Genomic DNA, 14,009 nt, shown 5'->3' on the forward strand with positions numbered 1-14,009 from the left:
ACTTCTACGTTGTAAGACAAATTTCCCTGCAAGGACAATAAAGTTGGCTTTTTGTTGTTGTTTTTTTTTTTTCAAATCTAATCTAATCTTCTCTCAGAATAGGCAGCTGGTGGCCTGTAAGTATTCAGAAATATTTTAATCGCTATCAGTAGCCTGACACGATGACAGCATACTATTTATTTTACTATTGGACCAGCTATAAAACCAATCTTGCATAACTGATGTCTGAGAGCTGATAGCATTTTGACTTTCAACATTTGTCCTTCGCCTTCCTTTAACTGCAACCTGCCCATTTCCCCCTCACGTCCGCACGAGTCGAACACCTCCGATATTACCCACTCTGCCTTTTAAGAGAGGCTCCTTCCCTGCCGAGGATGGGGAATTGACACCCAGTTTGCTCTGATGATCCAAATTGTGCAGATACAATCATATTATCTCTATAGGACACTGAGGAATTATACATATACATGAAAATAATTAATTTGCCAGTCTTGCCAACATTCATTATCATTGTGATTTCCTCATTGTAAAACGACAAGTGAAGTGATGACTCCTGCCGAGGAACACCTCCTGAATGCATAATATTTATAATCAGTGCGATCTAATTTATTTGGATGGTGTAGGTAAAACATCCCCTGGGCCAAATGAGATTTCACACACCTATATGGCTCCTCTGTCTGCATCTATAAATCCCAAACCACGTGGCAGGCAAGACTTAGAAAACTGGGTAATATCTGTCCCTGTGTGTGTGTGTGTGTGTGTGTGTGTGTGTGTGTGTGTGTGTGTGTGTGTGTGTGTGTGTGTGTGTGTGTGTGTGTGTGTGTGTGTGTGTGTGTGTGTGTGTGTGTGTGTGTGTGTAACTGACGGCATTCTCACTTGGATGAGAAAGTACAACAAGGTTACAGTATTAATGGCTCCATTTGTACCCACAGCCCGACCTTTTCACCCGGCTGAACTGATGTGAAAAGCTTCTGTTCTGTTCACAGATTGCTTTCATAATGAGATTCACTGAATGATTTAATGAAATAAATGTTGGAAAAGTGAAATAGTTCACAGTATTACTTCTTTTGAATCCACACGCCATTAAAATGTGTTTGCTTTTGGTTTACCTTGAGATAAATATGCAGGTGATCAAGACTTTCCAACATTAATGAGAACTCCTAATTTCAGAGATCCAACAGGATGTACTCATGAAAATCTGCAGACGCATGACTAATGATATTGCCATGGCCGATGTAATTAGGATAAAATGTGCCATCATTATTTTTTACAGGCTCCATTTCTACACAAATAGACTTTTTTTTAAACTAGTAACCAAGTATTCAAAACTACTGGAGTCCAGCTTTTTCACTTTAACTTGGATTTGGAAGTATTTGTCAGTTTTGTGTTGACTGATGTGAAGTTTCCCTTTTGGCATTTTCTTAAAAACATACTGATCTAATCGAAGGTTTTATATTTGACATTTCCCTTTGTATAATTTACCACAGAACTGTCGTGTTCTCCAGTGTTTGTTACTAATGCACATACTTTTTATGTTTCATATTTAAAATGGAGCGCAGCACTGTCAATGCATTGTGTTCCAATGTGATGACAATGAATGCTTTTTGACACAATTCAAATACAGATTTACTTCTCAAAAACTCAATTTTCCAGCTTCAGAATTCCTCATGAAGGCTCTATTGATTATACACAGAGGAGCCATGAAGGCAGTTTATGTAAAAGTTAAGAAACTTATACGCCTGATTTATTATTTTTGATCATAGGCAGATATTACAACTCTGCCATTTCTACCTATAAAACCTCAACTGTATTAAAGATATCCACTTATAATAACAGCAAAAACAAAAACAACAACAACAACAAAGGACCGGCTGTAAATGTGTAGAAGTTTATTTTAAAATCAATCGTACCTCCTGAGATTCATGTCATCTCCCTCTTGGTTTAAGCAGGTGATTTTGAGCTTGTTTGTTTCTATTCTGGACTCGGCGATAGAATGGCACTGCTGGAGGCAGAGAAATTATTCTCACCGAAATTATACTTTTCTGGCTTTCAAAAGATTGCATGTTACCCCCTGGTCTGCCTCACCAAGAGTTGGTCTGTTTTATTACTACTGACGAGAGAATTACAGGGTTTGGCCCGACTGCCTGTGGATCAGTGGAAGTGTTTGGGTGGCGGCTGATCTTCACGGCCATTTATCTAAAACAAGAGATGCATCGCATGTGCTAATGTACTTCTACTAACCAAATGAATCCAACACATTAACACTACACAGACTGAATTGTTCTACCTGTTGGAGCTCCTGGGTAGCCTGCAAGCAGCCGAGCTGATGAACGAACGACTTATTTGAAGGTTTTCAAGAAGTTTTGATCAAAATAAGTGATAGTTCTTCCCCCCACATTCTTCTCCTCTAATAGTTGCGGGTATATATGTGTGTCACTGCATGTGAAATAGCTGTTTTGGTGTAAATTGGTGACGTTTTACAGAGATATAATTGTGTCTGTCTCTTTGTGGTTTTGTTCTGTTTATTGGATTTGATTGTTGTATCACTCATTCTTTTTTGTCTCCCCTTGCTTCTGTTTTCAAGTCATCCCCGCATTGACATGTTTAATTTTTCTTCTCCACCACTCTCGCTCAGTCTCTTCTTCTGTCAACACCCCCACGAATTACACATGACAAATTTTCCCCTTCATTGCTCCACTCAACAACGAAATGGAGTTTCCATCTTTGATAACAAATTGTTGCAAAAGGATTCAGAGTTTGCCTGAAAAAAAAATAAAACTAAGAGAGAGAGAGAGTGAGAGAGAGAGAGAGAAAGAGACAGAAATAAACTTCCAAGGCTAAAGTCATGATGTCAGCATGACAATGAGGCAGCTTGATACTATAATGGGCATTATATTGCAAAGTACACAGCTCTCTGAGTTTAACTTAGCTCAACCTAATGAGATCATGTGTCTCGAGCTCAGACCTCGTAATTGTTTCGCTAAAGCGATCTGTTGTTCCTCTGAGGGGACGGAAATGTGACTGGCAACAAGTGAGGGGAGTGAGCGATGATAAGAGCCTCAGATGGAGCGACAGTGACGGAGATTTGAGATGGCACCGACTGCGCCGGCTCCTCTCATCCGCTTCGCTTCGGAGGCCCTGCTGGTCGCAGCGAATCCTCGGAGGAAATGCACTCGTGTTCAAACAGCCCCGACAGAAGATTTAACACCCTCCAACAGCTCTTGGTGGCTCCCTAAAGCCTTTAGTCGAATGAAGTTTCATGATTTTTTCTGCTAACAGCGACAAAAGAAAAAAAAAAGAAGCTGCATAACGTATTTTCTGATCTGGTATGTGGCTCTATGTTGGTCTGATTGTGGTTTAGCTGGTGCATTAATTGGGTCTTTACTGGCTTATGCTGGTTTAGCCGTTTTTGTCGCCAACTCAAAGCAGCATGAAAACACATCATATATTGTCTACGTTTGTCTAATGCTGGTCTATGTCAGGCTGACACTAGTTTGATTCTGGTTTTGGTTGTCTGATGCAGATCTGTGTGGGTCTGAAGCTCGTACGTGTTGGCTTGATGGTCTATTCAGCTCGAGTGCAGGTCAGTGTTGTTCTGATGCAGGTCTGAAGCTGGTAAGCTGGTCTATGTTGGTCTAATTTAGTGGCATTGGTGACCCAGAGGTTATAGAAGTTTATGGATGGGTTAATGCAGAGAAGGAATTCTCCCAAGCTTCCGTTCTTCTGTCTGCTGCTGGTCTCATCTGTTGGTTGTCAGATGTGTCTATGTTGGCCTGGTACTGACCTCTGAGGGTCTGATGCGCTGAGCTTTGGGGATTAACTCCATGTTGACTGCCTCCTTTCCTTCCATCCTGAGCTGCTTTGTGCCATTCTGTGTTGCTCTGATCTGAAGTTGGTCAATGAAGTCTGATGGTGGTCTCCGTGATGCAAAGCTTGTCTGACACAGCTCCAGCTGGTACTCCATCAGCATATACCAGAGTCAAAACTTGCAGGATAGTGTGAAAAAAAGTACACTTGGGCATACATTTTCACTTCCAAAAGTGGAAAGCAGAGACAAATGACATGTTAAACTTTCAGTGTGGTGAATTGCTTCAGGAGGACAAAATGTACAAGAAGACAAAGAGCGTCTACAGTCTGTCACTGTGATTTCTGCTGCTCCCAATTTAACCCACAGCAATTTTATTTCACAGGAGATGTTTTAGCAGGTTTAGACATATTTCTGCAGAGTGTACTGCTCCTGCAACTAACCACACTCATGTCACGTCAATAAAAACTGGGATTTCTCTGCAGGGACATTCAGCTTCTTTGATGTGATTCCATATTTTCTCTGAAACCCAAAAATATAGAAATAAAGAGTCCTGTGTTTTTCCTCTTCAGAGTTTTTGCACTTGGCAGGGTGGACAGGCCCTGCAGCAGCATTTATGTTTTCACATAACATCTTCAGAAAATATTTCAAAAATTCCATCATGAAAAGTGAAACATATTAAAGAATACATTTTTTCCCTGCTCTGAGGATGTACAGTTCATATCCTCAATATTTGTGAAACCCGTTGCCATAACTCAGACTCTTGGCTGAACTTGACAAGAAAGGATGTGCTTTAGAGGAATTATGGTGATACACTCATCCCTCTTCCGCTGTTTTGGACAAAGACCTAAGGAGCAAATTTCAAACAATGTTACTCATATGCTGTTTTGAATTATACTGAGAATTCCCCTCAGTGCGAAACACTGTCTTACCACCACTCATCAGTGTGTGGGTGAGTCCCACCAGGAATTTAATTTGTTTTCTGCAAATAGGTTACAATAGGTGTGTTAGGGGATGTCTGCTTGAGTTATTGCACTGACTCAAATGCCTGAAGCTATTAGACTTTTCATGAACTTGCACAAGCTCACTGTGCCATCAGAATTGTGTAAGTTTAGCAGCACCAAGCTGACGAAATCCATAAGTGGATGAGGCATTCTCACTTTCACAGTTTGCATTTCAGTGACAATAATGAGTTTTCTCTTATTAATGGTTTCATTTTTTTATCAAATGAATTTAATTAATATTATGCCATTCTTAATCCTCCGCTTCTCTAAATCTTTAGTGAGCATTATCCAGCTGCAGTCTCCAAAAGTTTCATTCAGAGTGAATAATTACAACTGCAAATTAATTTTTCAAGTTGGCAAACAGCCAGAGAATGAAATGTTTAATTCTTCAACTGACGCTGAAGGTCTTTGAAAGACCTTTAATGATGGTCAGCAAATTACAGTCTGCCAATTAATTATGAGACAGAGAGGGAAAAAAGTGAAAATGAGAAATTGCTATTGATGTCGATAAAACTCATTTCTACTGCACACCTCAGGATATCAGAAAATGTTTTACAAGGAAGAATCTATGAAATAAGGTCGGCTCTCATTTTTTTTGTGGCTCCTGTGGCTCTGTTTGAGGTCAGAGTGACCTCGGAGAAACAGACGGCTTGGCCAAAAAATGGAATGAAGGTGTTGATGGAGTTTGAAGGTGATATGTTTATTTGCACCTGGCGGTGAAACTACAGACCTTCAGTGTGCTTTTGAGCAATGATGGGGGTCTGCACACCGAAGGCCGCAAAAAAGAATAAAAAATCTTCAGGTTTCCACTAGTGGGACATGAGAACCATATAAGGAAGAGGAATAGGGCCACTGTTAATGAAAAAGTTCTGACTTTTTTCCCCGCAGAATTCTGACTTTAAACTCAGAATTCTGACTTTTTTTTCTTTGTTTTTACAGAATTCAGACTCAGAAGAATAGGGCCACTGTGAATAACAAAGTTCTGACTTTTTTCCTCAGAATTTTGACTTTAAACTATAAAGAAAATAAACTATAAATGCAAGTATATAAACAAGTATTTTCTTTCCTTTATGTGACTAAAAACACATTTTTTTGTGTTCTTGCTTGTTTTAATTATGAGTGCAAAAGAGGTGTTGCACCTTGTTACAATGACTTCGAGTGGCTGATATAATGCTTGTTATTTGTACAGTGTTTTCTTTTGTAGGCCAATAAATAATCATCATACTAGAAAAAAGTATGTAAATATTAGCTTGGCGGTAATGTGTCAGTGATTTTAATAGGACCTAATAGGCAGAACAAAACACTTGTCCAGCAGCTTTACTGCCTGCAGCAAAAGTTATGGTGAAGTATTCAAAATAAAGTGGCACCAAAGCCTGAAAAACAATTGTTTTGTGAAAGTATAATACTGACTTTATCAACTATAGCTTGTTAACTGAGATACTACAGCAGAGCGGACGCCTTTTGTATGTAAGTGGTTCACTTCTTACTATAGATATGAATTAAACCAAGAGTTCATTTCTGTGTTCATACTTGAATGGGCCCCATGCCACTCCGAGATGGAGAAATCCTTTCTTAGAAAACTTTATTAATGCTGCACTAAAAAGTCTGGCCCTTCTATAGTATCAACATCTTTTGCTCATACTTATCCTGTAATGAATGTTGCAGTGGGTCACATTTTTCCACCTTACAGTGTCTCCTGATTAAGAAAAAGGTGGGGACACCCTTATTGTTAAAAAATATTATAGTGAAGTCAAGCATGGGAGGACACGCCTATAAGCAAGGCCAAACCAAAAACCGAAGCACTTGGCATTTCGCGGTCATTTTCGTGTATTAGAAGGTATCTTGTCGTGGTTTTCTTTGACTGAAGCCAATATAGGTCAACCTCTATCAATTTTTAGACCCCAGTTTGTGAACGTCTGCATTAATGGGTTATTTCCATCTTGAACTTTGTCTCCAATAAAACTGAAAAGCCAAACTCTTTCAAATATTTGTACTTTTATGTCAAAATAGAGCACATTGTACAGCATTAGTGATCATTTCTAAAAGATACGGTATCTCCCAGAGAACAAGTTATGCTCCTCTGTAAGGTTTAGGAATACTCATATGATATAAATAGACACACACACTTTTATTAATATTTCCATGAATCAAACAATAAACTCAACATGCATCTCAGTCATGGGCACGCACTCTTATTAACATCAACATCAACGATACAAAAACATTTACATCTGTGAATACATTATGTTTCCATGACATAGTACACACACACACACACACACACACACACACACACACACACACACACACACACTGTACATAAATACATATTCATACAGGTGAGTCGTGTGCTTAATATCGTTACAGTTCAATCTTAGTCCTCTTGTGAAGTTCGTCTGAGGCGCTTGTGCTCGTGTCATCCTTCAGCCATTTGTAGAAAACGGCGATGGGGTCAATGTTCCAGTGTTTATGGAAAGAGATGGGCACCTGATGCGCCAGGAAGTCCTGGGCATAGTCCTCTGGGCGCGCCTGTAAGGTAAGATTGAGTACGGTAATTTATATTTGGAAGCAGTCACAGGAGAGTGCGTGCAGTGAGCAGGACTGAAGGCGAGAAAACTGAAAGTTTATGGTGAAATGCTGCGACTGAAAACAGAGAATGTGATACTTATGATGTCTTTTTTAAAGGTCCTGCACGGTCACAGCGTTTTCTCCTTATCTGTACTGATAGACACATGAACTGTTTGTCGTCTTACTCGGTCTTCTGGGGATTTTCTTTAAATGGGATAAACTACAAAAAAGGCTTTGGGAAGGTCAGAGCAGGAACAAACAGGATTAATGATGCGGGATTACTTTAGCTTGCGGCTGCAGCTACTGTACATTGAGCTCATTATATTTCCTATTAAAAACTGGCACTTTTCCTATGATTACAAGTCAAAGTGTCTGCTATGAAAAACCCTGTCTGTTAAACCCACATAAAGCTTTGTGACCGACCTCACATATTCCATTGCCGTGGATATCTCTGCAAGGCTTAAATCTGCATGAAATAGCGCTTTCGTATCAGAGACACTTTACGGTCTCTGGCTTGTAATTACAATTCATACCAACAGCCACATTATACTTTTGACCCTGATGTTTCTGAGAAGCTCTGGCATGTGCAACTACATAATATAGCCCGAGAAGGTATGTCAGTGTGCGTTTAAGCCTTATGCGTTTTTCATTTCTTCATATATTCTGTAAACTAGTAAAGAGACCGTGTGTTTATAAACGCATTTCCCACGCATGTCACCACGATTACAGATTATCTAATAGAGCACTCGATTGCAGCGTGAGCAGAGGTAAAATCAGCTGGAAAGACTGCAGAAACACCTGTGTGGGTGTGTAAGACTTTAGAATAGCACTCATGAGCGAGTTGTGTTACTGCCTGTCATTAAGACGGAGGTCTCAACCTGACTCTGGAAAACCTGTCAGGAAATGCAACAACACAGATTTTTCATAAACAGATTTTTTTTATATATTCATACAAATGGGATGAGAGAGGCACCTGATGGAGGAGATCAGTATCTGTTGCCACGGAGACGCTCCCTGCTCAGTGTTTCACACGTTGATGTAGCTGCCTGACCTACTGAGTTAGCATTGATATGAGCTAACGGCTATCATGCTAGTGATGCTAACTCGGTTCTGAAATCAAATGTGGCGCTGGCGAAGGTCTGCGCTCTACTGAGTGACCGTTTTAGTTTCTTTTGTGTTCTGTACTTTTTTTTCTTAAAAGTATGTTAAGACTATTGTCTTTGTGTTCCGGCTTTTGTCTTTGTGTTGTACTTTTTACTTGTGTTGTGACTTTAGTATTCTTTGTGTGGCTTTTATCTAAGAGTCGTGGCTTCTGTATTGTTGTAGTGTCCTTTGTCTTTGTGTTGTGACTTTTACATTGAAAGTTGTGGCTTTTATATGTGTGTTTTGACTTTTAAATTTCCACGTTGAATATTGTGAATTCATTTCGAAGATTTTGCATTAAAGTGGAGGATTTTCTCTTTTACATTTGGAGCTTGTGCAGAGTAACAATGTTTTTTTAAATACTATGCATATCATTCTCAAAATGAAAATATAAGTGCGTTAATACAACCTGGTGGAAGAGGGCGCTGTGTGTGACGGGGAGGCCGAGAGCGTTGAGGCACATTCCCAGCACCATGTCGTCCGGCGCGTCGTTGCTGTAACACTTGCAGCCACTGTTGAGAAGCTGGACCACCGCCTCCCTGCTGAACACCATGCTGCAGCAAAACACCAGCATGTCAACAAACTTCAGCTCCGCAGTAAATCATCAACTCCGAGGCAAATGCTGGTAATCGTCAGAAAATAACATGTATAACGTTCAGCTGTATAATCTCAGTACTTCATTGTGTGCGTTTGAGTTGTTCGGAGAGTGCAACAGGGATGAGATTGAAACCGCCTATTGAGATGTGGGTTTTTGTCCTCCAGCTTCTCTGCTCTGCACAGCGATGATGTGACACATCTTTGGAATGAGAAACAATTACATATGAAAAAAACAAACTTTACGCTGCCAGAAAATCGCTGGTTGCCACTCAAAACAGGTTTTTTTTAAAAAGGAGAAATCACTTTACGAAAAATGGCAGCAGTAGTGTTGTAAATTGCCACGTCGACTGAAGTGTTCCTAAATAGTTTCTCACAGAGCCCGGGACCAATGTTGACCACAGATGTTTGCCAAATGGGCAAAATCTTCTATCTTGGCTGTTTAGTCAGCTGACCTATAGCTTTTTCCTTGCATGAGGATATAAAAGTTGAAATGTGGTGAGAAGTAACAGTGAGTTGATTCGGGATGTACAAAGAACAACTCACTGCATTTCTTCGGTGGATTATTTCTTCGTTGGAACAATGCTTGTTGACAACACAATGAAAAGTCTTTTTATGCTGCATTTAGGAATTGAGATGAGAAGCAGTGGCAGAGTATTTTGGTTGTACTCAGTATAACATTATATAATGGCAATACTAAAGAGCTACTCTGTCTGACAGAGATTGTTACCATTTTTACTTCAATGATGGAAGCATAGGCTTGAAACACAAACATGGAAAATTTATAAAATGCTTGACATCAATCACATTTTTTTGAGAAATAGCTTGAATAACCACAGAGACACTGCGAGAAACCAACATCTCCTTGTCCATTTCCAACCAGGTTCTGCATTCAACAGTTCAGTGATTATTTGTTTTTTCTTCAGACCTCAATCATACAACACCAGGAACTGTAAAAAAAAAAAAAAAAATTTGTGGGCACTGGTAAAGACAATTTGGACAAATTCTCAACTTATATCCTGTGCTCAGCTGCTCATCCCACACATTTGTGGTGCCATGAAGAAACAGACTTCCAAATAAAATTTACTAGAATTCCAAATACAATTTTGGGGCTAAATAATGCAATTTAATACTATAAAATACTGTTACAAATTTTCAATGGAAATTAAAAATTTTCCCCCCTCAAACATGACATTGCCATACTTTATGTAAATATACCTTCACTGTCAAACAATAAAAAACAAGACTTGCTTTTTCAACAATCACAGCATTTTAGAATCAATGCTGATGTTGTCATTTGGTTTAGCTTTATGTTGAGATAATGAAATACAATCCGCCATCAACTCAAGATGTTTAATTGAGAAAATAATTGAATTTAATATGCAGGACTTCCTGTCTGACCACCTCGACTCAATATGATGCAACTGCTCTTCAGAAAAGAGGCTTCTGATGCAACTGAAATGTGCGACGTAGCTTCTAATGGAGACAAACCTATTACTATATAACACTTTAATTCAATGACAAAGCTCCTCATTCACTTATTACCTGCTCTGCTCAGATATTGTTGTCCAGCTGTTGTAAAGTGGTAATAGTTTTAGTGGTATAGGAACACTGGTATCCAGGGCTCAACATCAGCATCTGCCAACACGCTGGGTGCGGTTGGGAAACAGTCTGGGAATATAACTCAGCCACGATGGTGTCCGGATGTTTCATAGTCTTTTACACAGTAGAAACCCTGTGCGACCGTATCGTGGTGCAACAGCGAGGGATTACAAGGCCTTCGGGCTCTGGCTATAAGCATGATGGCTTATTGGTCTCCTCATTGGTTGATTGTGACGACGTTTCCTGTGGCAGTGTGGACTGATTGGATGTTTGGATTCCAAATCACTGATAACATAGATTTCCGATGCGATAAACTTGGATCACTGATATCTTCAGTGATATACTCATATGCAACCTGGTGGATAACAGGAGGAACGACACACCAAAGTGACTGCGAAGAACTTTTGTGTGTGTTATATTGGACAGGAATTGTTTTGTTTTTTTACAATTAACTTGCATGTGTTAGTGTGAAACCTGAATGCTTTGTGTGTAGTTGTATGAAAATATATAATTTTATATATATAGGTATAATGGCTGCATTTTATTTGAAATATGTTGTGATTGCTAAACTCACGTTATTATCTAAGATTAGTGAATTAACTCTGTGTGAGTGAGTGAGTGAGTGAGTGAGTGAGTGAGTGAGTGAGTGAGTGAGTGAGTGAGTGAGTGAGTGAGTGAAAGGTCAGCAGTAAGAACGTTTCCACAAATGTCAGGTGTCCAAGATTAAAGGAAAAATAAAAATAAATAAATAAATAAAACACACGCACGTACACAAGGGTTAAGGGTTGTAAATCTGGCTTGGGGGATGATTGAACGGCAACACCATAATCAATTTTATTTAGGTAATAATTTGATTTCCCAACAAAACCGTTTCAATCAGCACGGCTAATATTTGGACATCACGGCTATAGTTATACAGACTAGGCAGAATGTCTCCTCCTCTAAGGCTGGTTCTGCAAGTTCCATCCTGTTTAAAAGGAGTTTCTCCTTTCCACCGTCTCCTCTGCTTGCTCGGGTGGAATAGTTGAGGATTTCTCCTTAAAAGTGCCTTGAGATGACTGTGTTGTTTTAGGTGCTTTATACATTTTTTATTTTTTTTTACTGAATTGATTGCCTGTCTCGTCCAGTTAACCCATGACGGCAGTTTCACGCTGTGGTCATTTATTACATACTTTTATGAAGTACTCTGACTGCAACGTGGCCTCCCACTTTCAAACCGAGCTGAAACGGTTTATCTATAAATTACAGATTACAGCTTCTTCATTACACACTTAGCACTTCCTCCGCGGCCTCTCATTACGATGCCCAATGCATTTCAGGGGTGAAACTCACCCTCCGCCTCCCGTGATGTAACTGTAGCCGCCTTGGTTCAGGCCGTAGCCGTAGCGCTCGCCGAGGCACACCGGTTCAGAGGGGTTGTAGCAGCTCAGCAGCACTTGCAGTCTCGGGAGGCTGCAGGAAAGAAGCAACGATCAAAGTCATCACACGCTCATCATCATCATCATCAACATTATCATCATCATCATCACAGGTCTGCACACACACACACTTATGAGACGGTCCGAACTACGGGCTGAAATAACGGCCTCCCTCGGAGGCTATTACAACATCCAGAGGTTTCCACATGAAGAACAGAACGTGTAGCCGGCTGGACATGAATTTATCTACTGAGGATTTTAAATGTTCGACAGGGTGGTAATATCTCTGAAACTTCCTTCCAGGGAGCTTCTCTCACTCACTGTGCAAACCTTCTCATGGTTGAGACAGAATCTATTACAACAGTTATGAAAAAATGTCAGTCAAACATTGAGATAAATGAAAGCATGTCATTTAGAAGGGGGGGAGAGAGAGAGAGAGAGAGAGAGAGAGAGAGAGAGAGAGAGAGAGAGATGAAAAACCCTTTTCCAGATCATGGAAGAGACTGTATACCTGATAAGTGTGTCATCATCCACAATGAGAAGCCACTTGGTGTTTGGGACGGCGCTGCTCAGAAATCTTTGAAGGATCGCAAATGTTTTCCCACAGTGGCCTGCAAACAGACAGACAACATCAATACGACGGCCGGTGCAACTTAATCACATATTGACAAAGTGTTGTTTTCTACTTCACAAAGATAAACGAGGCCCATTAGAAGGGAAAATAAAGTACTTGGTCGGAGCGGAGCGGTTACACTCAAGACACAGGCAGGACAAGAGCAACAAGAATATCTGTCAATTATTACAAGAAAAAGTAGTTTTCAAAACGTGGTTCCTTACATACACTCTGAAACGTTTTCTTCGTGTAATCCAAAATATCTTCAGTTGAGGCACGAGAGAGAACGATTCCATGAGTAGCTCTGGTTACATGGGCTAATGAAATGAAAATAACTAATTGAAATCACGTCATGTAAACACTTTGTTATGATCGGGTCCATTTAAACGGCTCATTGCCTCCAACTGAGCTCTGTGTGCATGTCAGTGATGCAACGTCACATCATGACACCTCTTACACAATGCTTTTTAGAATATTTCAAAGCACAACAGGTCGATGGAAGACACAACACTGCTCTTACACGTATAACTGTCGCTCCACGGGGACAATGTTTCTTTGGTGTTGCCGTTGTAACAGCAGCGCTCCTTCATCCTAGTGTGTGGATGGGTACAGCACTAGTTAAGGGTAAAATATTATTATTATTGTAATTTTTTATCATTATTTGAAGAAAAAAAAAAGAAAAGAAGTCAAAATTGTATTGTTTTTAATGGCTCCCTGAAATAATCCTGCAATCGGAACTCCCAGGGCTGAGACTTGCTGATCTGGGAGAACTGTGTGGTCACAACAGAAATCGGTTTCCCATCTAATGTAAATAAAAATGTGTTACTCATTGTCGGGATTGATGCAGCACAAAGACAGAAAACTGTGGTCAAAAGACTTCCAATTGAGTGCACAACAAATCAGAAGATAAGATCAAGGACAAAATAAAATTGAATCGATCATCAAACGTGTGCTTGAAAGGCACTGTGAGTCGGGGAGGCGAGTTTCAACAGGCAATTAAGAGACAAACAAAATAAAATGCACGACGACAATGAATATTGGAGGCCTGTTTGGTCTCCAAAGCTATGAATCGTTTCAGAATCAGAAGCACTTTAATCATCCCAGGGGGAAATTCTTTATAGATCTCGATTATAGATTTATAGTTTCGATCCAAACTGCTTTCTGGTACTAAAGTCAGAACCAAACAGGCAGAAACTCGTTTTATGCCAAAAATATTTGGAACAAATGTCATGAAAACTACATAAAAGCACCAACTCTCTTAA

The 14,009-nt window shown here is 39.9% G+C and overlaps 1 protein-coding gene across 1 annotated transcript in view; it reads right to left on the reverse strand.

The window, feature by feature from the left end:
• Positions 1 to 6,784: 6,784 nt before the first annotated feature.
• The window catches only part of b3glcta (beta 3-glucosyltransferase a), a 101,445-nt gene continuing 94,220 nt past the window's right edge, over positions 6,785 to 14,009 (reverse strand). Inside the window, exons 12-15 of the mRNA XM_080459361.1 lie at positions 12,646 to 12,745; positions 12,049 to 12,168; positions 8,930 to 9,074; positions 6,785 to 7,338 (exon numbers count right to left, since the gene is read on the reverse strand). Coding sequence (XP_080315487.1) covers positions 7,171 to 7,338; positions 8,930 to 9,074; positions 12,049 to 12,168; positions 12,646 to 12,745 — 533 coding nt within the window. The 3' untranslated portion in view covers positions 6,785 to 7,170. The remainder of the gene's footprint in view (positions 7,339 to 8,929; positions 9,075 to 12,048; positions 12,169 to 12,645; positions 12,746 to 14,009) is intronic.

The sequence above is a fragment of the Lipophrys pholis genome (genome assembly GCF_963383615.2).
Source record: "Lipophrys pholis genome assembly, chromosome: 3".
In the NCBI taxonomy this organism is placed as follows: domain Eukaryota; kingdom Metazoa; phylum Chordata; class Actinopteri; order Blenniiformes; family Blenniidae; genus Lipophrys; species Lipophrys pholis.